Genomic DNA, 27,619 nt, shown 5'->3' on the forward strand with positions numbered 1-27,619 from the left:
TGAGGCCATGTGATCTTAAAAGCTGACCAAGTAGGAACATGTAAATGCTGAAGAGCAAGGGGCTCCGTATTGAGCCCTGAGGAACACCAGACTTGACAAGACCAATTTCAGACCTGTACCCATTGAGAGAGACAAAGTGACAGTAATCGGTGAGGTAAGATTTGAACCATTTGAGGGCAGTGTCAGAAACTCCAAACAGTCTCAGGACGAGAAAGTAAGATGTCATGGTCAACAGTGTCAGAAGCGGCACTGAGATCAAGAAGGATGAGTATAGGGAGGGAACCAGAATCAGAAGCTATTAGATGATCGGTGGTGATGTAACTGGAGTGTGACAGCACGTTCTAGACTTTTAGGAAGAAAGGGTCAGTTGGAGATGGGGTGAAAATTAAGATTGTCGAGAGCCATGTTAGGCTTTTTTGGCACAGGGGTAATGGCAGCAGTTTTGAGGACCGTTGGTACAACACCAGTGCTCATGGATTCATGTATAATATTGAGGACAATGAGACAGAGAGAAGAACAGGACTGGAATAAAGTGGTGGGAATGGGATCTAAAATAGATGTGGTGGGTTTCATGCGTGTAACTAGTTTGTTGAGGGATGCTGAGTCAAGAAGAGAGAAGCTGGAGAGAAGGGAACCAGAGAAGTTGGATGAGGAGGGAGGAGGTATGGAAATATGTGCAGTGGAGAGAATGTGATGTGCGTGTCGAAGATAAAATTGTGTAAAAGTGTCTTTTTATCATTGAGGTTGGGGGGTTTGAGGTGAAATTGTGTAAAAGTGTCTGTTTATTATTGTGCTCCAGGGGTTTGTGGTGAATTTGTGTAAAAGTGTCTTTTATTGAGCTCGAGCTGTTTGAGGTGAAATCGTGTAAAAGTGTCTTTTTATCATTGTGCTCGGGGTGTTTGTGGTGAAATTGTGTAAAAGTGTCTTTTCATTGTGCTCTGGGGGTTTGTGGTGAAATTGTATAAAACTGTATTTTTATTATTGTGCTCGGGGGGAATGTGGTGAAATTGTGTAAAAGTGTCTGTTTATCATTGTGCTCGGGGTGTTTAAGGTAAAGTTGTGTGAAAGTGTCTTATAATTGTGCTCGGGGGGTTTGTGGTGAAATTGTGTAAAAGTCTCTTTATGATTGTGCTCAGGGAGGGTTTGTGGTGAAATTGTGTAAAAGTCTTTTTATCATTGTGCTTATGGGGTTGTGGAGATATTGTGGTTTTTGGGTGTAAAAGTCTTATTGTTCACATGTTGCTGCTGTGATGTGGCCTTTCGCCTGTAGGTGGCGCTCTCTCCTGTCATTTTTAAATGTACCAGTCCTGATGGATGACTGTACACATCCTCAGTCAAGGGGAATATCTAATTAGTTACTCTCCAAATAGCATTTTTGTATGAAACATTTAAAGAAATCGACAACCACTTTTCAAAACGCACAATAACACAGACTGGCATGTTTGACAACGAGTAAATAAGAGAAAGGCGAAACGAGAATTCACCATCACTTTCTGCATGTTTACCGTGACCTGTCCTGATCATGAGAAGTCTCAGACGCGTCTCTTCACCAGACAGTTTAATACAGCAGTTCTACATGGGACCGGTGTGAGAGTATGTGGGTAACAGTGATGGCTCTCTCTGCTGTACTGCTGTGGCCCTCCCTCCTGATGACAGAATCGTCTCACACTTCACCTTCACAGACACAAGCTCCATGTGTTTGTGGTGAAATTGTGGGTCTGTTGGTGTAAAAGTTTATTATTGAGCTCACTGAACTGATCTCGAAGGCCACTTTAATTTCAGTTGGCGTCTGACATTTTGAGTGAAATTGTAGTTTTGTTGGTTTAAATGTGCTGTTTCTTTGACTAGCCGGCTTGTTTAGCTGATATTTGTATTTCCTCCTTCTGAAGTAAATATCAAGTGTTTTTTTAATGAAATTGTAGGATACCGGTGTGTCGAAGTGGCTCCGGTTTCGCTGCGGCTCATGTCAGATCCAGGGCTGATAGAAACAGTTTGATCAATAAATGAACTAAAAACCGATTCACACATTTGCTGCACTTCCGCTGAACAGAGACGACGTTTTCAAACCGTCTATATTGGAGGTTTGCATCACCACTGCTAAAATTGACAAACAATGTTGTAAAGACGTGTTTTCGAGGTTTGCTTCGGTTTAGATGACACATCAAATACAGTAATATGGTATAAAAATAAATGACAGGAAATACGCTGTGCTGAAGCTCTGTATGATGATGTATTCTTGAAGGTTTATTTGGGTTCAGGTAAAGAGAAATGAAAGTTTTATAAACACTTATTTCGGAGGCGTGTTTCACTCCAGGGGAAGTGAGCAGAAACTAAACCAAAGAAATGCAAGAACAGGGTGTACAGATGCGTTATGAAAGGGTGTTCTGGATGTGTGACTCACAAAAACGATATAAAAACTGAAAACAGGAGATCTGCAGGTTGTCCGTTAAACCTTGAAGTTTATTAAGTAGTGATCAGCAGTAACTTACTGGTTTGCCCCGGTTCTTGTCTTCCAGTCCAGGACTTGTGCTGGGGAATGAGTGTGGTCTGTGGGCTCTGGCGGGAACAGTCACACTGTGGGGACGGGGGTATCCTGTTCCTGCTCTGATGTTCTCTCCTGGAACCTCCATTAACATGATCTCAAGAAAAGAGAGTGATTGATTGGCTTTGAGTGCCTTGTGAAATTCTCTGGGCTCGACCCCGTGTTTCGGCTGCGATGCCGTTGAGCGATCATCTGCTGTGAGTTCCCTTGTGGTGTCCCCATGTGACTGCGTGTGCCTGTGTCACTGCTGTGTGTGACAGTGGATTCCTCTCCGTCGCCCCTCAGGCGTTCCTGGATCCGGAGCCTCTGTCTTGTGAGAGTGCACAAGAATCGTCAGAAGTCAACACCGTTCGTTACAGATGGATGATGTCCAAGGTCACCCAGAAATAGAGCACGACAGGTCACTCGGAGGAAAGGTATTTTTCATTTTTCACCGGCGTATGGATCTGCGATGTACAGAAGCCAGACAAAAAACATTGAAATGCGATTTGAAATTCACACTGACGTGTTGAGAACTGTTCCTTAGAAGCGTTTGATCTGTGTTCAGATCTTCTGCTAAGGAGATGTGGTCAGGAAAGGCAGCACTGCCTTCTGTCGTCTGACCGTTGTGTCTGCAAACCCTGAGGTGTCCTGCAGTCTTTATAATCTATAACCACACTTTCCCCTTTGGACATTAAATCATCTGTCGCAGCAGGATGCCGATTGATTTGAAAGGCAGCTTTATCCCGACAGCATGAGAGAGAGGCCAACATCAGTCTGGCTAGAGGTCTGGTGAAAGGAAAGCTTTGAATTTAGAGAATTTAAAATGATTTTTGTAGATTTTAAAACTAAGGGATTGAGTAGAACTAAGTTATTTTATTTCAGTTTAACTTTTAGGAACAGTTATTTTACGAAACCCGAACATTATTCTGTGTTTTGGTTTACTCGAGATTTAACGCAAGATGGAGTTGTCGGGCGGTGTGGAACGTGTTCAGTGTCCTGCAGGAGTTGTCGGGCGGTGTGGAACGTGTTCAGTGTCCTGCAGGAGTTGTCGGGCGGTGTGGAACGTGTTCAGTGTCCTGCAGGAGTTCTCGGGCGGTGTGGAACGTGCTGTTTCATCTTGCGCAGCTCGGCGATGCGGGCCTCCTCTTTCTCGTTGCGGATGAGCAGCTCGATGTAGGCAGCCGTGGACAGAGCGTTGGGCTTCAGGGCGATCTTTTCCAGCCACGCCAGGCAGTTGGAGGACAGCCTGATCAGCTGCATGATCCGGTCCTCGATCGTCTCGAAGTAAATTTTGTTTTTCTCGAGCATCTCCTTCGGCGACATGAACTTGCCGGAAGCCTTCACAAAGTTGTCCTTGAGTTCTTTGACTGTTTTCATGACCTTGACCACTTCGTACTCCCACATCGTCATCTCAGATACCCGATACCTCACTATCTCGCCAGCTGGACGGAGTCTTGCAGAGTTGTCAGCATGGCCGGTACCCCTGGCTGGGAAGGCAGCTCGATGTGCTTGCTGGCCAGAGCCTCCCTTTCGAAGAGGTAAACGGAAGATCCGATGTTGACCTCGTCGTAGATTGAAGCTCGCCTCCACATTAAGAGCAGACGCCTTGTCCTCTGTGGAGTCGGACGCAATGATCTGGAAATCTGTGTTCGGCTGAGGACGCCCGTCGATGTCTTTCTGCAGCGTCTCGGCGTCTTATAATGTGATTCTTGCGGGGAGACAAGAGATAGAAAAGGTGTTCATGGGGCTTTGCAAGCTTGTCGCGCTACAGGGAGTGATCTTTCAGCTGTGCGGTCAAGTGTCGCTGTAGCGTCCCTGGTGGTCTAGGGGTCAGGATTCGGCACTCTCACCGCTGCGGCCCGGGTTCGATTCCCGGTCAGGGAATGTCAATCCTCTTCTGGGGCGGAGCGATGGCTCTGTGGCTCAGGATCTGCTCCGTTGGCTGGAAGGTTGCCGGTTCAAATCCCGCAGCCGGCAGAGGAATCTGACTCAGTTGGGCCCCTGAGCAAGGCCCTTAACCCCAGCTGCTCCAGGGACGCAGAGGGCTGCACCCAACAGCCACATGGAGTTAACTAGCGGGATTTAATAGCGAGTGATAAGAATGAGGAACTCGGAGCAGTTTCAGTGGGATCGGGCTTCAGTGCAAGCGTCCAGTTCTTCTGGTTCTTTTGTCACGACTGAAACAACGAGGATGAAAAACAAATGCCGGCCAGAGCGATGGGAACCTGTCGGAGTTTCCACTGTGGGTTAACGCTAGGGGACGCCACGCCACCAGACTGGAGCCAGATGGAGTGTCCACTGTAGGTTAACGCTAGGGGACGACACTGCACCAGACTGGAGCCAGATGGAGTTTCCACTGTGGGTTAAAGCTAGGGGATGACACTGCACCAGACTGGAGCCAGATGGAGTGTCCACTGTGGGTTAACGCTAGGGGACGACACGCCACCAGACTGGAGCCAGATGGAGTTTGAGTCTCTGAGTCTGAGTCTCTCACCTGGAATCAGTGTGTCTGTCAGGGTCATACAGCTGGAGACGGGTCACCTCAGTGTGAATCTCTCACCTGGAATCAGTGTCTGTCAGGGTCATACAGAATCCCCAGCTGGGTCAAACGAACGCATGACCCCAAACTGTCTGGATAGCTTCTGTAAAAACGTTTTCTAAACCTTGGAGTTGTACAGTTTTAGATGCCTAGTGATTGTGCTCTCTCACAGAAGATAGAAAACAAGTCTCTCATAAATTCCCATAGGAATTAGAGCCACGCTCCTCGCCAGCTCTCCCTTCTCTGTACCCAGCCAGTGTTGAAGCTGATACCGGAGGCACTGCTGTACACAGAGAGGGGTGGGAGGGGGGAACAAGCTGATACCCTGGCTTCTCTCCAGACACAGCTGGGTGAGCTCCCCCAGTCAGGACAGGAGGCTCTACTGTACACAGAGGTGCGGGGGTGGGGAACAAGCCGCACAGCCCTGTTGTTGAAGCAGATACCCTTTAACTGATGACTTCCAGGCAGCAGCAGGGGCAGTCGATCACTCGGGGTGCAGAAAGCAGAACAGGACACCCAGTTATCTGAAAATGTTACTTTATTAAAACTTCTACAAAAAGATTCACGACAAGAACCAGACGAACCCGAGAGCCTTTGACACGCCGGCGCCGCCCAGAGGCGGCGCGAGGACCGCAGACGGGGAACGCACCAACGTCTCCATATATTAGTGTAACAATCTGTCCCGTACGCTATGTACAACATTAGTAGTCGGCGAAGAAGGAAAAAAATACGTTGCGTCTCTCCTGCACACCGGGGGAGACACCTCCGGCCGGGACAGGTACACCTGGGGACAGGAGAGAGCAGAGAGATGGGTGAGCATGCAGGACAGGAGATAGGAGAGAGACGGGTGAGTCTGTACGACAGGTACACCTGGAACCAGAGAGAGACAGGTCAGCCTGCAGGACATGAGAGAGAGACAGGTACAGGTACTCCTGGACAGGTGTGGCTGTTACCTGCTTGCCCCGGTCTCTGAAGAACTCTCCAGCGTTCTCGATCACCCGCTCGTCTGTCATGGAGGCGTAGGGCTGCTCCTTACACAGCCTCAGCATCTCCTAGAGGGTCACCCTGAACACCCACACATCGCTGGCCGTGGTGAACTTCCCCTGGGGACACAGACACATGGTGTCACCCCTCCACACCCACACACACACACACACACCCACACACACACACCCCGAACGCCCACATCGCTGGCCGTGGTGAACTTCCCCTGGGGACACAGACACATGGGGTTCCGAGGTCATTACGAGATTTATCAAACAAAAATTCTAACGATATCCTGCTCTTCACCAACCCTTCAAACATCCTCACCAAGTCTACAGACCCGGAACCAGAGATCTTATTTTTTCGAGTTTTGTAGATGGCGAGTTTGGCCTGGCCCAGCAGAAAATTAGCGAGGAGGGTCTGAGTTTTTCCGTTTTTTTGTATGACCCACCCCAAACACGAAAATAACATCGTTGAAGGCCAGGCCAAGGTTGGTGAAGAGCCAGATCAGTACGGCAAACATGGGCGACAGGCGGGGGCAGGCGCTGTAGCAGTGGAACACCGTCTCCCTCTGAGCGCAGAAGGGACAGGCGTCAGACACCGCCGGGTCCAGAACCGACACAAACGAGTTGACCCCCAGGATGGTGTGCAGGACCCTCCATTGCAGATCACCAGTCCTCTTGTTGAGGGGAAATCTGTAGAGGCTACCCCAGGCAGGCTGGACGTCATCCAGCACTCCCAGATGAGCCCTCCAGGGAGTGTCAGGGAGCGCGGACAGCTGGGCCTGGTGTCTAGATGTTACGACTAGTCAGTACAGACATTTCCCCCCAACACCAGCTAGCTGACTAAGATACCTGTCTACACACTGCCGTGAGTTTAGTCCCAGCGTGTCACACGCCCACTCCACCGCTGCCTCCCTGCGCTGCTCCGCTCCCTCCAGCCTCCTCGTCCTCCATCTCCGGGCAGTTCTTCACCACATGCCCCTCGCTCCCGCACCTGAAGCACTTCCGATGTCACGAATACAACGTAGTCACAGCTGTCAATCCGAAATTTAAGGGCCACATTGATCTCTTCTGTGGGGTTTTTTAAGATGACGTAGACCTGTCCTGATCGGAGAGACCATCTGTCCGTACCGGGACAGCTCCCTCTCCAGCAGCTCGTTCCTCATGAACAGAGGCACGTTGGAGAAGGTGATCTTTCGAGCCGGGGACGCGAGAGGCAGGACCGGGCTGAAGGTGCCATCCAGGACGACTCCCTTCTCCACCAGGGTGTTTGCCAGATCGGTAGACTGCAGGAAAATGACTATCCCTCCACTCATGCGGGAAGCGGACCTGAGGTTCCTGCAGCCCACGACCTCCCCGACCGCAAGAACGCACCTCTCAAGCGGACAGAACTCCGCAGGGGAGATTTTCACACCGTGGCGTCGAGTAAAATAAACCCCGCTTTTCCCCAAAAAAGACAGAAAAACACAAAGAAACACGATCAAACCCACCGAAGATCCGCCCACTCATTCACTCAGTCTCGCGAGAAACACACAGAGAGAGGTGATACTCCAGTACATGAACACTGCACTGAGAGAGAGGGGGTTCATACAGACACACTGACTGGACACTCCAGTACATGAACACTGCACTGAGAGAGAGAGGGGTTCATACACACACACTGACTGGACACTCCAGTACATTAACACTGCCCTGAGAGAGAGAGAGGGGTTCATACAGACACACTGACTGGACACTCCAGTACATGAACACTGCACTGAGAGAGAGGGGGTTCATACAGACACACTGACTGGACACTCCAGTACATGAACACTGCACTGAGAGAGAGAGGGGTTCACACACACACACACTGACTGGACACTCCAGTACATTAACACTGCACTGAGAGAGGGGTTCATACAGACACACTTACTGGACACTCCAGTACATGAACACTGCACTGAGAGAGAGAGGGGTTCATACAGACACACTGACTGGACACTCCAGTACATGAACACTGCACTGAGAGAGAGAGGGGTTCATACAGACACACTGACTGGACACTCCAGTACATGAACACTGCACTGAGAGAGAGAGGGGTTCATACAGACACACTGACTGGACACTCCAGTACATGAACACTGCACTGAGAGAGAGAGGGGTTCATACACACACACTGACTGGACACTCCAGTACATGAACACTGCACTGAGAGAGAGGGGTTCATACAGACACACTGACTGGACACTCCAGTACATGAACACTGCACTGAGAGAGAGAGGGGTTCATACAGACACACTGACTGGACACTCCAGTACATGAACACTGCACTGAGAGAGACGGGTTCATACAGACACAGTGGGACAGAACTGTGTTTAGCGTGTTGTCACAGTGGGACAGTACTGTTATCAGAGGGGGACAGTACTGTGTTCAGTGAGTAATCACAGTGGCACAGTAGTGTGTTCGGTGTGTGATCCCAGGGGGACAGTAGTGTGTTCGGTGTGTGATCCCAGGGGGACAGTAGTGTGTTCGGTGTGTGATCCCAGGGGGACAGTAGTGTGTTCGGTGTGTGATCACAGTGGCATAGTACAGTGTTCGGTGTGTGATCCCAGTGGCACAGTGCTGTGTTCACTGTTTGATCACTGTGGCCCAGTACAGTGATCAGCATGTCATCGGAGGGGGGCAGTACTGTGTTCAGTGTGTGATCAGAGTGGCACAGTAGTGTGTTCAGCACGAATGGCTGAGAGGGCAGTTTCAGAACACGCTGCACCTTCGACTGAGCCACTACAAGAGTTCCTCCCGGCCGCCTCCTCTCCTCCGAGACCCGCGGGAAGAGCATCAGGACACCATTTGCTGTGAACTGTGAAGTTCTTGGGATTGTGTTCAAGATCTACTCCAAAAAATGGGCGGAGAACTGAACAGGTAAGAATTCTGAATTCCCCTTTCCCTCAGACTATAGTACCTGCTCCTCTTATGGACAGAAGACTCCAGGTCTCAGGTCCTTTACCCAGTCACCACATTCATTCCACACTTGACTGCCCAGCAGTTTCACCTACTGCGTCTTTTCTTTATAAAGGCCTGAAAAACGCAACCCAAAACCTTCAGCTGCTTTCAAAGGGCAAACGTTTGCAGAGAGCTTTGCTGGAGACAAACCAGTCAGATTTTTTTGCTTCGTTATCTAAGCTAGGTCGCTTAAAACCAAGGCCTTTCCTACAGCTGACTTGCTCAAGACTGAATATTTTCATCGTGTTTTCCAGTCATGTCGACGCATCAAACAGTGGAAAGAGCATTTCCTTGGTCTCAAGGGTCTTCCTGGGTTCAGTATTACTATACGATCTGGGCACACCAGACCACAGATGCTGAAGCACGAGTGGAACACCGTACAGCTCTCAGGCTGGTCTATTCCTACAACAACATGGCGAACACAGCACAGCAATTATTTACCAGGTTGTTAAAACAGAAGAGCAGAAACTATCGCTACATGGCATAATAAAAATATACACCACTATAATTGCACTGTTTTCACAATGTTAAGAGGACAGAATTATTTCTCATTTTTAATAACGTGCAAGTACTGTAAAATGCCTACTGTACTGCCCATCTATAAAAAACTGAAATCAAGTAAATATAGACCAATAAGTCTGAGTTCTATTACATTTCCATAGCTATAATCAATGATCAGATCTAGAGGATCACCTATATGGAAATACGAACCTAGGGGAGAGTCAACATGGATGAAGAAAAGGTAGACTTTGCTTAATTAAGTTTATAAGGGGTCTGTGAACAAGTATCGGATGCACACAGAGAGGATTTGATAGTGTATTAACTAGGACTTCTGAAAATATGAATGTGATCAGAGTGGCACAGTACAGTGTTGAGTGAGTAATCACAGTGGGACAGTACTGTGTTGAGTGAGCAATCACAGTGGGACAGTACTGTGTTCAGTGTGTGATCTTTTGTGCACCGATATATTACTGAGCAGAAATGATGGGCAAATTCATGACACATTTTAAAATCGGCTATCAAAATGTCTGATCAACAGGGTACCTTCGGTGGAAGTGGCAGACTACTAATGTGTGGAAACCGTTAGATACAACACAAACTTTACACCCACAGTGTAAGAACTGCACCTGGCTGCACGTGCTGTCTTGTGGGATACTCTTCCGTTCCTTCTGTAGAACCTGGACAGGTAGACGCCTGTTCAATGGTCTCTAAGTCAGAAAGTCTCAGAACAAGTGTTCAACGGGTCTCAGCTCTGGAGAGTAAAAAGCACAGCAAGTGGCACAGTACCGCTGAGGATGTGTTGTCCCGAAGGAAAGTTGGCAAATAAGCTGTAGCACCGTGGGAGGGCTGGGAACTGCGCAGTGCAGTCAGGTCAACATCAGTCTCTACATGTTGAGTTCAGTAGGAGCTGGCCTCTCCTGCCAAGGCCCTAACACTCAGATCTCGTCATCGATCTAGGCTGTGGCCCATCAGAGGGGGACCGTGTTTGCCTGTGCCAACAGGACCTTGTATTTGAGGATTTCAGAACTGTCTTTTGCTCTGCCAGGTCCACAATGCCGGTGGAGGAACTTGGAAGGTCTTGGAAAGTGGCAGCTGATGACATAATAGCACTGGTCACCAGTGTCATTCACTCATTGAGTCCGATTTCTCTCCAAGTTTCCTGAGTGTGATGAATTGGGAGAATATGAGGAATAGGGCATAGACTATCATCTTGGGGGGGGGGGGGGTGTTGGAGGGAGAAGATATAAATTTAGAGATGAAAAACATGGGATCCTTTTTCTCAGTATTGTGTTTATATTTTGCATTGTACATTTAATCCCATATTAATAAATCGAAACCTGCTAAAACTGACATTGCTGGGTGTGAAGACCCAAGATGACAAGCGACCACCTGCAGGCATCGTCCGGTCTCCAATGGTCTGCCGATGGAAGCAGGGCTTTGGTCACTTGACAAATGGCGAATATTTGTTTCCTTTTTTGATCTTCACTGGCTCTGAGAACAAACATGCAAAACTACCTCATCACTCGAGCCAAAATAAATAAAGATATAATTATTTATAGGGGCATGCTAACTCTAATCAATCTCAACATTTAGATTTTTAAATGATGTCTTTCTTCTTTCAAACCCAAACTGTACAGTCTTCTTTCTTCCACTGGTCTTTCCTCCAGAAAATAATGATCCTGTATCGAGCGCTTTTCTGGGCACTCCACTCAAAGCACTCGACAGGTCAGGGGGATCCCCTGCACCCCCCCTCAGTGTGCAGTCCCACCTGGATGAGCTATCAGTGTGGAGGAGAACTGATTAATGAAGTTTTGGCCCAAACATCAGGAACAGCCTACTCTCTGGGCTTTTTAATGACCAGATAGAATCGGGACCTTGGTTTTACGTCTCGCCCGAAGGACACCGCCTTTTTACAGCATAGCGTCCCCGTCACTATACTGGAGCGTTAATATGAGCACCTCCTATTGGTCCCACTAACACCTCTTCCAGCAGCACCTCAGCTTTCTCAAGACAGCTGTGTTCTCACACTCTGCAGCTGTGCCAAGCGATGCCCCTCTCCTGCAGGTGCCAACGCCCTGTTCCAGCTGGCCAAGCCTGTTCCCCATTCCCACCGATCCGAGCCAGTGACCTGCCACGCCGCTCTCCTGTCCTGCACCTGCGACAGCCCTCAGCACAGACCATGCTGTACTTTCTCCAGCCTCCCTCAATTACCGAGTCTCACTGGCCTGGGAATCAATCCCATCCCAGCTCGCGAGAACTCCTCCCTGGATCTCCCTCTCTCCCTCCCTGCAGACTAGAGCCCAACCCTGAGACCAAAAGCCTCTTTATTAGCCCGGAGGAGTGGCTAATTCCACTCGGAGCCTCTGTCCCAACTCCTTTCCCTCCCATGGAGTTTCCCTCCCTGTGACCACTAATTACTCAGCCAGACCAGCTGTGCCTCAGCCTTCTGCTGGCTTTTCAAATGACCAGGCGGCTTTCTCACAAAGCCCCTCTCACTAACCTCACAGGGTGATTTAGTGCCTCTGTCACAGTCTCAGTCCCTCCAGTGCTTAACAGTCAGTCATGAAGGATCAATTAATCAACATGACACCAAAAAAAATCAACTTCCAAAAACTACATTTCTCTAAAGAAAATATACATAATGTTTTTCTGGTGCTCAGTACATAATACTCCCTTTTGCCATAGGTCTCAAGGCCAAAATGCTACAAATTTTTAATGCAATAAAGAAAATCTGATTTAGTTTTCAGACATGAAAACGAAACTGCACATGAAAATGGTTTAATTGTATGTTAAGACGTACATTTTTCTATTTGTACACAAGGTTTAAATGCAGCACTTGAAAGTTTATGAAATTAGTCAATAACAGCTGAAAATAAAACAAAAACACAACCCAGTCATCCACGGTCTCCGTGGTCACTAATAATATCTGTTCTGCTGTGATTCTCTTCTGTAACAGCAGACTTTGACTGTGTGTTGGATTCCAAAGTCAAATCAAAACTCTCAAAACGTGATTATCAAGAAGACCACACAAAGGGCCAACCCATGTATGTTATGTTTGCGAGTTAAGGCTGAGATTCGGACAAATGTGTGTTTATATATATATAAGCTTGATATTGCAAAGCATGATTCTAGTGATGAGGATCGATGTGTGAGCATTCAGCCTTATTTATTGGCACCTGATGTTAATACTGTACAGTGGAAGAGGATAGAGGGGAAAAAAAGAGAAACTCTGTGGAGATGTGAACAGCGTCTAAATGGAAACTGCAACCTCCAGTGACAGGCAGTGCTCCCAGGTGGTGATTCACCAGCCCCAGAATCCTTGACCACCAAGAAACACTTCAGTGGCTGCAAGGAAGCAGAACAGCAAGGAGCTCCAGCAGAAAACATCTCTCTCGCAGCATTTTATCAGCATCAGGGGGGGACTTTCAGCTTAATGCATTTACAATTGCATTTGCACTACAATTGCAGTAATATTTATTAATTAACCATACTATTTTTAACCATACTATTTTTGCACTGTTCCAAGAATTACCCTGCACTGTTTTTGTCCAGTTATATTATATATATATAAAAGTTATATAAAAGTTCTGTTTGCGGAATTTTGCACAGTTTTGATCACTTGATTACATTATTTATGTTATGTTATTACACGTTACTGTTATTGCTATTGTGTTACTGTCTATTGTCTTATCTTCTGTCCTACTTATATACTGCACCTGAGTGACTCATGAGAAACACTTTTCATTATACTATGCACCTTACGTAAGTTTAATGACAATAAAGTTGAATTGAATTGGATTTATAAACTTGCTCAGGTATTACCAATCACCTTACAGATCACATAACAAACTAATTGGCTCCCAGCTGTGATCAGCTGTGGTGATTTTGATTAGTTCAGAATAGAAGCAGCTGTTTCTAGAGGATTCTACTGCTTGGAAGTGCATTTCAAAGCAAAGATTCCACTGTGGGCAGAAAGGTGCTTCCAAAAGAGCTTCGAGATGAAGTTGTGGAAAGACACAAGTCAGGAGACAGGTATAAAAAGAGATCAAGGGCTTGAGGTGACCTGTGGAGCACAGTCAAGAGCATCATTAAGAAGTGGAAGGCGTGTGGCACCACCCAGAACTTCCCTAGATCAGGCTGACCCCCCAAACTGGAGGACCGAGCAAGAAGGAGACGGACCAGAGAGGCTACCAAGAGGCTGGTGGCAACCTTGAAGGAGCTGTAGGCCTTTATGGCCAAGACTAGTCATTGTGATAGACAAGCAATAGGTTTATTCCCTGCTGAAAAGAGAAGAAAGACACACCTGAAGAAGACTCCACAGCCGAAACGTTGGGTTTTCTTTCTTCTCTTTTCAGCAGGGAATAAACCTACTACTTGTTCCTTTGCAGCCTACGCGTGCTGGCGCAGCTCCCCACCTGAACTACTGGTGTGCATGTGACAACAATATCACAAGCGCTCCACGAATCTGGCCCGTACAGGAGGGTGGCAAGAAGCCATCGAGCCTCATTTATGTTTTCCTAAAAAGCATCTTAAAGATTCTGTGGCCAAGTGGCAAAAGGTGCTGTGGTCAGATGAGACCAAAATCAAATTTTGGGCGGAACGTGAATCTGTACGTCTGTTCCAAAGAACACCATTCCTACAGTAAAGCACGGAGGTGACGGCATCCTGTTGTGTAATTACAACAATTCTGTAAGGAGGAACGGGCAAATATTCCTCCCTGTAGGTGTGCAAAGCCGGCAGAGATGTATCCAAACAGACTCAAGACTGTAATTCAAGCAAAAGGTGCTTCCTGCAAGTATTAACTCGGGGGTGTTCTCCCAGTTCTTCCGCTTTTTAATTTTGCTTTCATTTTTCACTTGGATATTGCAAGGTACAATTTGTAAATAAAACTGGAAAAAGTCTGGTTTTATTGGTCGTCTTTCTGGATTTTAGGGCAATAAAAGGTGAACATTTTGAAGGGAGTGGTGACTTTCTGTACCCACTGCATATGATAATTAAAGTACAAATGCAATGACTCTATGTTAAAGAAGTGGAACTTATAGTAATTGGCTAAAACAAACATGGATCCCTCTTTAATCTTAAAAATGTGCTGTTCTGATTTAAACAAAGCTACAGCACAGTGCTTGTAACTGTCCCACGAAAAAATATTCTAGTGTTCTGAACCTGTTCTGCTGTGTTTTCACTGTTGCTGCACAGCATTTACGTTAATAAGGTGGCACTCATGAAGATTAATCAGAGGTAAGGGGGCTTAATGGGATGAGCTGTTACAGAAACACATAGTGAAGGTTGCCAAGCTTGTGTTTTTGCTACGAAAAAAGAAAAGAAACATACTCACGTAAACACTCTGACCAAATTTATTCACCAAAAACTGGAAGATAGGACAGTTAAAAAAGCTCAGCTGTCTCTTCTATGAACAGTTTGGTAGAAACACTCATAGATGTGGGATCTTATCCTTCGCTTCTGGTGTTTCTGATAGATGGCGATTTAGAACCCTTGACAAACACATTCAAGTAAGCCTCAAGATGTGGACCGTATAGAAGTTCAAAGAGTGCCTGACAGCCTATAAATCCCTTCTGTTAGAGATCCTGGCGATGGGAAACCCTGCTGAAATCCCTAAATTCCACACTTATAGGCAAGATGTCGGTAATCCATTGAGCAACAGCTGTGAACAGCACGCCTTTCTGATACGAGACTAGGCGCCGTCAACAGACGACAATTTCACTAACATCAGACTCGCCCGTTTGTCTCTGGGGCTGGACTCACTCGTGCGTGACCCATCAGAACAATTGATGCTCTTGTGTTCGGCAATCGATAAAGACGGTTCTGCACACTTACTGCACGAGACCAGACGCTGTCCACCCCACAGATTTAACTTTCAGCCTTTGATCTGGACAGAGACGTGAGCCGTCTTTCCCAGGAAGATAAAGTTCGGGAAACACATTGGGCATGCTTCCTCGATGCGGTTGCGACAGCACTAACCCGTTCGCTTCAGCAGCAGATGGAAACCACAGAGCAGACTGGTCGCTATGTCTGGCCTTGGGAGGTCAGGGGACACTGCGAGCTGTGTGGAGGATTACTGGACATCTCTGGTTCTACAAGGCTGCACTTGGTGGGAGTCTTGCCTTTCTGGGATCGTCTCTATGGGGGTCAGACATATTAGCAGGCAGTTCTCCACTGGAGTTCCCTCGGGCTCTATACCTGGCCATATTCTTAGATGAACTGAGGTTCATTTCCAAGTACACAACTCGTACTGCCGATGTTAGGCATCGGATAAAAACCACCCCCCCCCCACCCCCCAAAAATCCAACCATTGCATACTGTCCTGTCCTCCCTGCTGGAGCTAAACTTCAGTACGTCCACAATTCTGCAGCTCATGTTTTTTAACCTAGATTTGTATGGTTTTATGCATTTGTTTTAAGTCCTGACATTATTGTTTCACCATACATTCATCTTCTAAGTGGTTTTTCCCAGTAGAGGGTCATGGGGGAGCTGGAGCCTGTCCTGACAAGCAACAGGCGCACGGCAGGACACACCCTGGATGGGACACCAGTCCATCACAGGTTATACACAGACAGAAACACACACACACTGACACCAGGACCAATTGTCCCAGAAGCTAGTTAACCTCGCAGTATGTCTTTGGACTATGGGGAACAAACAGAGCAGCTGGAGGAAACCTGGGGAGAACATGCAAACTCCACCCCGATAGTACCTGTTGTCTGGAACTGAACCCAGGGCCCCAGCGCTGCCAGCTTTTGTTTTTACCAACATTTTTTAATCTAAAAGTTGTTTTATAAAATAAAGACTAATTAACAGACTGCCCCTCTGCTCCCAAGTGAAACACTGCAACCCAGCTGTCTAGAACACAGACAACAATGCTGCCTCAAGTTACACAAAAGTAACTTTCTGTCTGAAAGTAAACCAAAAGCTTTTTCAGTTTTAATCGACACATGAAATACTTTAGACTGGCTGTCTTCTGAAACAAGATAAAAGAACTCAACAACAACAACAACACATAGACAGAGATATTTTACTACAGTCTGTATTAATAAAATGCTTTTTTTTCAAATTCCACCAGCTGGTGGCATTATTGTTGCTCTATTGATAATCCATTATCTCACTGGCCTTTTGTCTTACTTCAATGGAATAAGCATACAAACAACACAAATACTCCTTCATTACATTGTAGTGTGTGCTCTCTGAAGGCACCAGTTCTGTAGGGTTTGGGCATTTACTGGGACAATTATTAATTGTAGCAGTAAATCACAAAATGATTCTTTTGATGGCCTTAGAATCCAACCATGCGATATAACTCAAACAACGCACACACACAGGTACTAATACACGAGGATACATTTATTAATACATAGAATATGCATATAAACCTAACAGATCTTATCGGGAGGGTTATCAGAATACAAAAGGTATATATTCAGTCAGTTACAAAGAGTTACATATATCAAGAGGACATACGTTCAGTATATCATTCATTTAGACCGTTTCGTTAATGAACTTGGTTACAACTTCTACATTAGATACTCAAAACAAGTACATAACTCTTAGGAATTAAATTGATATCAACTGGTTGGGATAACAATTGAATTCTCGAGCTGTAATGCATTGAAGTTGAATACTCATCCAATCTTTGGGGATTCAGATCTCCTGCGGGCACAAAGAAACAGTTGCAGGCTGTTGCTGTCCAATCCGCGCTCTCTGGCTCCGTGCCAGGCTGTGCTGTGCGGCTTGCGACGGTGCGCCGCTGATGCTCACTGACCGGCTAGTTAGTGTTGGCTTTAACTAGCACAGTTTGTGCACAGGAGAAAAGATGACTGTGGGTCCCAGCAGGTCAGGAAGAAGACCGGTTCGTTCCTGATGAAGCGCTAGTTCTGAATAGTGATGCAGCTGTCCACAGTTCGGACCTGTTCATGAGGCCTGCTACTGATGCTAACCTCGGGTGGATCCTCTGGTTACTCTCTGGCAACCTCCGCTCTAGACTCTTAGAACAAAGGAAAGTTCTGGCACTCGGACACACTGGCCATTCCGTGGTTGTCCGGGCTGAGTCTCAGGATGGTCAGGAGGCGCGCTACGAGAATGTCCTGCCCTTGGGAGCCTTCTGCTCCTGGGCCGTCCTGCCCTGGAATTCTCCTTTGAATTCCCTTTAGAAAAGTCCACAATAGTCTCTCAGGCCCTCTGTGTTGCCTGTTTTTACCTGGAGGAACTTCAGCTCGTTCATTGACTGAAAGTTCCATGGGCATCAGAGAGCCACGTGGATTACTCGGCCCTACCGGTCCCTGATTGGTTGATCAAGGTGAGATATGAGTCACTTAGTCCTGACACTTAGGAATGCAGTCCAGATGTCCAACTGGCACTCCCTAGACAGATAGGCGCCAATGGATGACCATTGATCATGATAGCCAGGCTTAGCTAAGTGCATCCCCATTTGGGAGCTGTCCCTTATCAAAAGAAAACATCTTTAAATCAGCCTGCATGAATAGTTTCTCTGTGGCTGCACCACAGAGATGAAGGGAGAGATGAGGCCTCATTTGGGAAAGCACAGAAACACTTAATTCCGTCTTATTAACAAGCATTGCCGCTACAACATTCACTTACAAAAATACACTATCTGCACTACAAAGTTACGTAACTCACCTATCGAATTGCCTCTTACCACACAATCAGGCTACTGTTTTCACACCATTGAACTGATACAACTTGCATGGAATTTTGATCACCTCAGAATAAAAACATCTTTTTAGTAGTTTAGTAAGTAAACAGTTTTAAAATGACCATTTAAAAGGAATTACAGACTGATAATAAGAACTATATATGGTGAGAAACAGAACTCGCTCCCTTTCTGCTCTATTACAGCTCAAAGTGCTTTGATTTTGTCTTGAGAAAGGGAGAGCATAATTCATTGAAATACAACATAAAAAGGAAACCAGTGCTTTTGTAGAGTGACAGTACGCTTGACCGTCTGTGAGAAAAACATATGAGCTAATTCAAATCTACAAATCAGTTATGCATTGCTCATTAAAGAAAGTGTAATCTTCCTCTAAAAAGGGCTTCATGATGGTTCCAAAATTCTACGTTTTACTGGATAAAGTGGTTCCATGTTGTTTCTGTTGTTGTTAATGAAACCATGTTGTCATTACTTTAAAAACAACAAGCAAAATTAATAAAGCGGAACTGTTAATTGAATCACAAAACCTGTTTTGTTTGCACCACGCAATTGCTAGAATACAGACACCGACGTCGTTCATGACAAACAAGATTTAACAGTTAATTTCTATTCATGTATTTTGGCTCTCAATATTGTCTGCAGTGAACTCACTTTTTGTTGTTGTTGTTACTTCTCAGAGCTTGTCCTGTGGCAGTATCAAAGGTAAAAAGCAGATCTACCCTGCTAGTAGTGCACCATCTTCCATCCAGAATTAAAATACTTGAAGCCTGAAGCCTGGTCTTCCTCATTTTCTCCTTTGTGTCTGCCCATGCTTAAGTCCTGTAAACTTCGATTACTGCAGTGTCCCCATCGAAGAGAAAGCTGGAAACAGCCATGCTGTTCAATTGCTTTTGCATCTGAAACTGCTGTGTAACAATCTGTTTTCAGTGTTTACACACCTATTTCTATTCCAAACAGCCTATTGAGTTCACTCTTCTGTTCTTTTACCTGTTCTATACCTGCGCACAAAGCTTCATGACAGTAGGATTGTTGTCCCCACCCAGAGCCCACACGGGGGTATTCAGCAGTCCTGCAGAAGTACAGGATCTGATCTCCTTTCATAAATAAAAGAGTTTCGCTCCTAATAAAAAGCTATTTTACTGCCGTCATATTTGACTTCAAAGATGAGCCAATAAAAGTAAATAAAAAAGAATCACAAGTACAATATAATAAAACCTAATCTGAGTTCTGATTAGGCCAAGGCTTGAGCAGCTGACAAGCAACATAATTGTGTATTTACTAAAATACATTTAACAGGCACAGAAAATTTCTACTGAATCTCTCATCGTACTGCTGTTGTTCAGACAGACAAAATACAGCCTGCACCCACTATCCAAAATCAGTTGGTCATATAATCTAAATACAAAGTGTAATCAGCTACACACATTATATCACTTAAAATACACCAAATGAAAAGTAAAAACAGAGCAATAACACAGTAAAAAAATACTAAAGTGTGACAAAATTAGGCGAGCCAGAATGCTCCCTCTCAGTTTAACATGTTTGCACAAACTCGGGGCTGTAGAACTAAGCACAAAGGTGTTTTCAGGGTCATGAGAAAAACCTAAACATATGTACCTTACCTTGGTGCCTCAAGTTGGTTCACAGAAGACTGACGAAGCTTCTGAAACTTTTCTTCAACTTTTCGCAAATTGTAAAAGTCATCCTGAATGCAGTTTAGATTTTCCCCAAACACCCAGAACAAAGAAATAAGGCTTAGAAGGCACACAGGACGTCTGCTTTTGACTGCTCGTCCACACTACACAACTACCAAACTCGGGCACCAATCTATTTACAGGCTCTTAGCATAATCAATATGTTAGCAGGCCCAGAGCGACACTGGAAGATAGAACCCTCTGAAAGAGAAAAGGGGGACGTAAAGAATTGATCCGAAATTCACAATGTCAGTTAGGAATCGGTCACAAAACGTGTTCAGACAGGTTTGCACAGTTTTTCTGAAGGCAAATGTCATTACATGCAGCACTTGGTGCCGTCTCACTGAACGTGAGGACAAGATGATCTCGGCATTATCAGGCAAACAAGAATAAAAAGAAATGACCTAAACAGCCATCTAAAGGAACAAGTAAATGTTTATTCCAGCTGAAAAGAGAAGAAAACAACGTTTCGGCCGTGGAGCCTTCTTCAGGTGTGAGAGAGACAGGGCAGTAGGCAAAGGTAATGTAGAGAGAGGAGGAGTGAGAGGCGGGAGCAGGGGACAGAAAGAGAGGCCAATCAAGAGGTGTGAAGTCAGAATGGGTGCAGAGAGGTGTGGAATGAAACTTCCAATGAATGGAGAAAATTTAGAAGAAGAGTAGTCTGTCGTTAAGAGAAGGGGGAAGGTGTGATCCTAGCTGCAGGAAAATTTTGGTTTCGGTATGCTGCTGGAAGAGGTGTTAGTGGGGCCAGCAGGGGGTGCTCACCCTGTGGTCCATGTGGGTCCTAATGCCCCAGTATAGTGACGGGGACACTAGACCGTAAAACAGGCGCCGTCCTTCGGATGAGACGTCAAACCGAGGTCCTACTGGCTAGGACTGGTGTCCTGGCCAAATTTCCCATTGGCCCTTACCAATCATGGCCTCTTAATACCCCCTCTCTGAAATGGGTTCATCACTCTGCTCTCCTCCCCACCGGGAGCTGGTGTGTGGGGAGAGGACTGGGGCATCACCCAGGTGGGGCTGCACACTGGTGGCGGTAGTGGGATCCCCAGGACCTGTAAAGAGCTGCACACTGGTGGCGGTAGTGGGATCCCCAGGACCTGTAAAGAGCTCTGAGTGGAGAGTGTCCAGAAAAGAGCTATAGTAGTGTAAGGAGTTATTATTAATACCATGCAGCCTGAACCCCAGCGAGCGTGACCACCTGACCCTGACCACTCTCTCCCCCAGGTGCAGAACCGCCCCCCGGCGGCCGAGCCCCGCGCCTCCGCTCGGCGGCTGCTCCTGCTGCTGGTGGCCGCTCTGTGTCTCCAGATCTACGCCTCCGAGGAGCCCGGGTGTGAACCGGCGCTGCCCGCCACCAGCTGCCCCCCCGAGGGGCAGGGGCAGGGGGGGCAGGAGGAATGGCAGGGGCTGCTGTTGCCCCACCCACCCACACTGCCATCGCCCCTCCTGGCTGGGGAGGAAGAGGGGGCAGCGGCCGAGGGGACGAAGACCGGGGAGGTGCTGCTCCTGGTCGGCGTCTCTCAGTACCTCAGCAGCAGCTCCGACCTGTGACCTGTGACCTGTGACCTGTAACCCCCCCCCGCCCCCCTTCTGGGTGGAGTCCGACCGTGACGGGAGAGGCCCTCGAGTCCGGCCCGATACCGATACCCATACCGGCCAGCCGGACCCGAACCCGAGCTCGGACCCGGACCGCTGCCGCCCGGAGAGGGGAGTCCGGGACTCGTGGGCGGAAACGCCCGTGGCGCCTTATCGCTCTATTTGTTTATTGATTGATTTCCTGCGTGGCTTATTTATTTATCTATCTCATTGACGGAGAGACTCGTGCGTCTTATTGATGGAGAGTATTTCAGTGAGAGCGGAGGTGGTGCTACTCTTCCTTCACCGTGAGGAACTGGAACGGTTCTCTATGATTTGTCGTTGTATAATCGATCGGTCGATGACAGTGAGCGAAATGATCGTGGGGTGGGCGGGGAACGATCCGTGTTTCACTCCCTTCTCCCACCCCCACAAAAACAACAACACCCACGCTCCTGAAACCGACTGAGGTCTTTGTTTGTGTTTCCTAAGTCTTTATTTCGACAGCAGAGAGAACTCCCCAACAAAACGCTTTAAAAAAAAAGAGAATTTATTTATTTAAATGAAAAAGGAAATTCGAATTTAAAAGCAGGACAGGAGGGAGTATTTCGACACAGTAACGCCCAGAGGACTAAGACAGACCGCCCCTTGGTCCGAAATCCCCAGACCCCACTGGATCGCTCTCCTTTCTCCGCCTGGCCGTGGCCTGGGGTTCCTCGTGAGGGAGGGAGCCCCCGGTCTCTGTATGTTCTGTGAACAGATGAATAAAACGGAGAAGCAGCGGTGTGGTTTGTGTTGGTTCTGGGGAGGGATTGACGCTGCAGAAGAGCCGACTGAGAGTCTGCGTTGGAGGAGCCGGTGGAAGAGAGGAGATTGTCCTCAAACTGTACTCGTCCCCAGACCGTCACGGGCTCTGGGGGGGCGGCTCAGACAAGGGGGGAGGTCGGGGTCAATCTGCGCTCAGGCACCTGCGTTTAAGAGGGGGTCTGTACGCAGAGAGGGGTAGGGGTGGGGGACAAGCTGCCCAGGCGTGTTGTTGAAGCTGAGACCCTGGCTTCTCTCCAGACACAGCTGGGTGAGCTCCTCCAGTCAGGACAGGAGGCTCTACTGTACACAGAGAGGGGTGGGAGGGGCGAACAAGCCGATGAGCTGCTCAGGTCCGTTATCTACTGTCTGACTCCTGTCTGCTCTCCTGATCTCTCTGGCCTGCTGTTTCCCCTATTTGTCTCTCTCCTGAAGCAGTTCAGCTCCGGCCTCTGACTTCTGGTGCCTTGTCTCCCCCTGGCGGGGACAGTGCAGTACTGCAGCGCCTCATTGACTTCATAGATCCAGACGGGTGTGGACCACAGTGTCCCGACTGCTGGTCAGTACAGATCCAGGACACTGTGTGTGAGAGTAGGGGTGTGGACCCCAGTGTCCAAGGATGCTGGTAAGAGTTGATCTGGGTATTCTGGTGTTTTATTTTGCTCTTACTGATGAACCTGTTCATTTGGTGATTAACTTTATGAATCCACTAGGTGGCGCCAGAGCAGCGTCACAGCGAGGACAGGAAACCCGCCACCTCACATCAGCAGGAAGAAAAGGAGAGAGAGAGAGATGGCAGCGCTCAGCCCTGGTGAGTTTTCTTTTGTTCTGCCTGTCAGAGTGTCGGTAAGGGAGTCACTGAGGGTCTCTTCTCTGTCACAGAGCACAGCAGCAGCTGGAGAAGTGTCTTCCTGTCTGCTGAGAGTGTGTTCTCTCTGTCAGACACACAGGGTCTGGTTTACTTTCACTTTCTCTTGTCAGGGATCAGAGATCGGTAGTGTAAACTCAAGCTGTTTGGAATGTACTAAATATTTTAATAAGGTGTTTATTAAAGGTAAAATGATTGATGTTAAACCTGACTGTGTCCTGATGGTATTGGATTCACACTGTTAGTATTCATGATGCTCAGACACGCTCAGAGATGATCGTTTCCTGTTTGTTGCTCAGAGGTTGTTTATTGTACAGCTGATAATACCAGAGAGGAATCAGTACAGATGAACAACAGAGGAATTTATTTGGCCCATAATTAGTAATGATTCCAGGGTCTCATGCAGCTGTTTCTCCTGTCTTGAGGGGGCAGCTTGTTCCCTCCCTTAACCCCTCTCTGTACAGTAGAGCCCCATGTCCTGACTGGAGGAGCTCATCCAGCTGTGTCTGGAGAGAAGCCAGGGTATCATCTTCAACAACAGCGCTGGGCAGCTTGTTCCCCTCTCCCACCCCCCTCTGTGTACAGTAGAGCGTTCCACTCCTGATTTTAAGTCTTAGTGTTGCTTTGAGCTTCAGTGTTAAATTCTGAAGAACTCTGAGGTTTCATTATCTAACTGGTCTTTAATGATGACTGACTGTCACTGAGGATGTTGAATATTTTGTATATATATGGCTCACTATCTTCACCCTGTCAGTGTGGGACACTCCCTTCAGACTAAAGAGACTCAGTTCCTCCACCCTGTCAGTTTCACTGTTTTTAAACTAACATCATGCTAATTCTCTTCAGTGTGGATCACAGTAGATCCACACTGTAGTAGTTTCTAAGCGGTTTGAAACTATACAACACAGAGATTTCCCAGCCAGGTGGCTGAGTCCCAAAAAGTTTTTATGAAATGTGACATTTTAGACTCACTACTGAAGAATCAGGATGGACTAAATGATTTTACAGTTTTTTACATTTATCTAAAAATAAGGTGGTATAAAGGTTCATTCTGAACACAGGGGTCCCATATATGTCTGAACTGCCATTGGACACTCAGAGTGTTAGTGGGACTCTACAGGGCCCTCCAGAAGTATTGGCGCCCTTGGTAAAGATGAGCAAGGAAGACATTGGAAAAATGTCTGTGTTGTTTATCAGATGAGAGAAATCTAACCTTTCAGTGAGGTTAAATTATTCTAAGAAACAAAATCCTGATGAAAAATAAACATGTACTATTGAGAGAACAGTTACAATAAACAAATATTTAATATAAATTGTAATAATACAGAATAATAATGTTTTAAGAATACAGTCTGATTAACATTAACAGAACATTTTTGTATACCACAGAGAATACACAGAAAAATAATCTCAATAATCTGTGATTTTCCTCTCTCACAGGGCAGGGACAATAGAAAAGATATAGAGGAGTTTTTATCGTGAATTTTAAATGGGATGAAGAGTGAAGATATCTGTGATGAGAACTTAATCATGTAAATAATCTGTGATCTTTCTCTCTGACAGGGAGGAGACGGGCTGATTCCCATGAGGCACCACAGCGTCTCTCAGAGATCAGGATCGTGCTGTTGGGGAAGAGATGGTCTGAGAAGAGCTCAGCAGGAAACACCATCCTGGGCAGAGAGGAGTTTGACACTGAGGGAGAACCTCAGGAGTGTGAGAAGAGACAGGGTGAAGTAGCTGGGAGGCAGATCACTGTGGTCAACACTCCAGGCTGGAATGTGTGGCTGATGAGGAATGATCCACAGCAGATCAGACAGGAGGTTGTGTACAGCGTGTCTCTGTGTCCCCCAGGACCCCACACTCTCCTCCTGGTGATTGATCTCGACTCAAACACAGACTGGAGATCAGTAAAGGAATATCTGGAGCTTCTCAGTGAGAGAGTGTGGAGACACACAATAGTGCTGTTCACCTGCGGGGACACACTGACACACACAACCATTGAGCAACACATTGAGGGAGGAGGGAAGGAGCTCCAGTGTCTGGTGAAGAAGTGTGGGAACAGGTATCATGTTCTCAACAACAAGGATAGGGGCGGCACTCAGGTCACAGAGCTGCTGGAGAAGATAGAGGACATGGTGGCAGGAAACTATGGGCTGTACTTCACCACTGACATTGACCAAGTATACACTGAACTGGAGAAATATATCAGACAGAGGGAGGAGGAGAGACAGAGAGAGGCAGAGGAGCTGAGACAGAGGGAGGAGGAGAGACAGAGGGAGACAGAGGAGCTGAGACAGAGGGAGGAGGAGAGACAGAGGGAGACAGAGAAGCTGAGACAGAGGGAGGAGGAGAGACAGAGGGAGACAGAGGAGCTGAGACAGAGGGAGGAGGAGAGACAGAGGGAGACAGAGGAGCTGAGACAGAGGGAGGAGGAGAGACAGAGAGAGACGGAGGAGCTGAGACAGAGAAAGACAGAGGAGCTGAGACAGAGGGAGGAGGAGAGACAGAGAGAGACGGAGGAGCTGAGACAGAGGTTGGAAGAGAGACAGAGAGAGACGGAGGAGCTGAGACAGAGGGAGGAGGAGAGACAGAGAGAGACGGAGGAGCTGAGACAGAGGTTGGAGGAGAGACAGAGAGAGACGGAGGAGCTGAGACAGAGGGAGGAGGAGAGACAGAGAGAGACGGAGGAGCTGAGACAGAGGGAGGAGGAGAGACAGAGAGAGACGGAGGAGCTGAGACAGAGAGAGACGGAGGAGCTGAGACAGAGGTTGGAGGAGAGACAGAGAGAGACGGAGGAGCTGAGACAGAGGGAGGAGGAGAGACAGAGAGAGACAGAGGAGCTGAGACAGAGGGAGGAGGAGAGACAGAGAGAGACGGAGGAGCTGAGACAGAGAGAGACGGAGGAGCTGAGACAGAGGGAGGAGGAGAGACAGAGAGAGACAGAGGAGCTGAGACAGAGGGAGGAGGAGAGACAGAGAGAGACAGAGGAGCTGAGACAGAGGGAGGAGGAGAGACAGAGAGAGACGGAGGAGCTGAGACAGAGAGAGACGGAGGAGCTGAGACAGAGGTTGGAGGAGAGACAGAGAGAGACGGAGGAGCTGAGACAGAGGGAGGAGGAGAGACAGAGAGAGACAAAGGAGCTGAGACAGAGGGAGGAGGAGGGACAGAGAGAGATGGAGGAGCTGAGACAGAGGGAGGAGGAGAGACAGAGAGAGATGAAGGAGCTGAGACAGAGGGAGGAGGAGAGACAGAGAGAGACAGAGGAGCTGAGACAGAGAGAGACAGAGGAGCTGAGACAGAGGGAGGAGGAGAGACAGAGAGAGACGGAGGAGCTGAGACAGAGGTTGGAGGAGAGACAGAGAGAGACGGAGGAGCTGAGACAGAGGGAGGAGGAGAGACAGAGAGAGACAGAGGAGCTGAGACAGAGGGAGGAGGAGAGACAGAGAGAGACGGAGGAGCTGAGACAGAGGGAGGAGGAGAGACAGAGAGAGACGGAGGAGCTGAGCCAGAAGTATGAAAGAAGGGAGAGAGAGAGAGAAGAGGAGCTCAGACAGAGTTTGGAGGAGGAGTGGAGCAGGAGAGAAGAGGAGCTGAAGGAGAAGATGAGAAAGACACTGGAGGAAGAGGAGCTGGAGAAAGAGACAGAGGAGCCCAGACTGCCTGTCAAGAGGAGGAACAGTAAAGATTTTGACCCTCCTGCCAGTGAGTGTGATTGATGCTGTATTACTGAGTCACTGATCTTACTGCTCATCAGACTGAGAGATTCAACCATCTTGTGTCCTGTTAGGAATTAAAATCATACTGTGCTCCGCTCTGTACTGCGTTACTAACACAGTGGCTCACAGATCTGTGTCTGTTTAAATCCTCTGTGCTGTAATTGAACTGTTTTCTCTCAGGGAGATGAGATTTAATCCATCACACAGCAGCTCAGTCTCTGTAATCTGTTCCTCAAGTCTGTCGGACCAACACTCAATCAATCAAGGTTTATTGATCGATGCACGAACAGTACAGCACACAGCGGTGTTGTCAGCATTGAAATCTGCGAGCTCGTTAAAGGCTCGTTAAGAGGGATAGAAGAGTTGGAGGACAGGAATTTATAGGGGTTAACATTGGGATACAACAGATTACACAATTGCAATTCACAGATTGTGTGGAAGTAACACAAGGATAGGAGGTATTTAGGTGTCCTGACAGTAGTAGGGTACAGGGTAGGAGGTATTTAGGTGTCCTGACAGTAGTAGGGTACAGGGTAGGAGGTATTGAGGTGTCCTGACAGTAGTAGGGTACAGGGTAGGAGGTATTTAGGTGTCCTGACAGTGGTAGGGTACAGGGTAGGAGGTATTTAGTGCTCTTCGTGAGAGTGCCAGTGCCCCCTGTCAGTTCAAGGAGGTAACTGCAGGTGTCTGCTGTGGTTGGCTGTTCAGCAGTCTTACTGCCTGGGGCAAGAAGCTGTTCTGACACCT

The 27,619-nt window shown here is 47.5% G+C and overlaps 1 protein-coding gene and 1 non-coding gene across 2 annotated transcripts in view; both read left to right on the plus strand.

The window, feature by feature from the left end:
- The window catches only part of LOC138243449 (trichohyalin-like), a 140,977-nt gene that overhangs the window by 110,554 nt on the left and 2,804 nt on the right, over positions 1–27,619 (plus strand). Inside the window, exon 2 of the mRNA XM_069199071.1 lies at positions 24,720–26,858. Coding sequence (XP_069055172.1) covers positions 24,720–26,858 — 2,139 coding nt within the window. The remainder of the gene's footprint in view (positions 1–24,719; positions 26,859–27,619) is intronic.
- Positions 4,337–4,408, plus strand: trnae-cuc (transfer RNA glutamic acid (anticodon CUC)). Its single transcript has one exon. It is a non-coding gene; the product is annotated as a tRNA-Glu (tRNA).

Source organism: Lepisosteus oculatus, chromosome 14, assembly GCF_040954835.1.
Source record: "Lepisosteus oculatus isolate fLepOcu1 chromosome 14, fLepOcu1.hap2, whole genome shotgun sequence".
Classification (NCBI taxonomy): domain Eukaryota; kingdom Metazoa; phylum Chordata; class Actinopteri; order Semionotiformes; family Lepisosteidae; genus Lepisosteus; species Lepisosteus oculatus.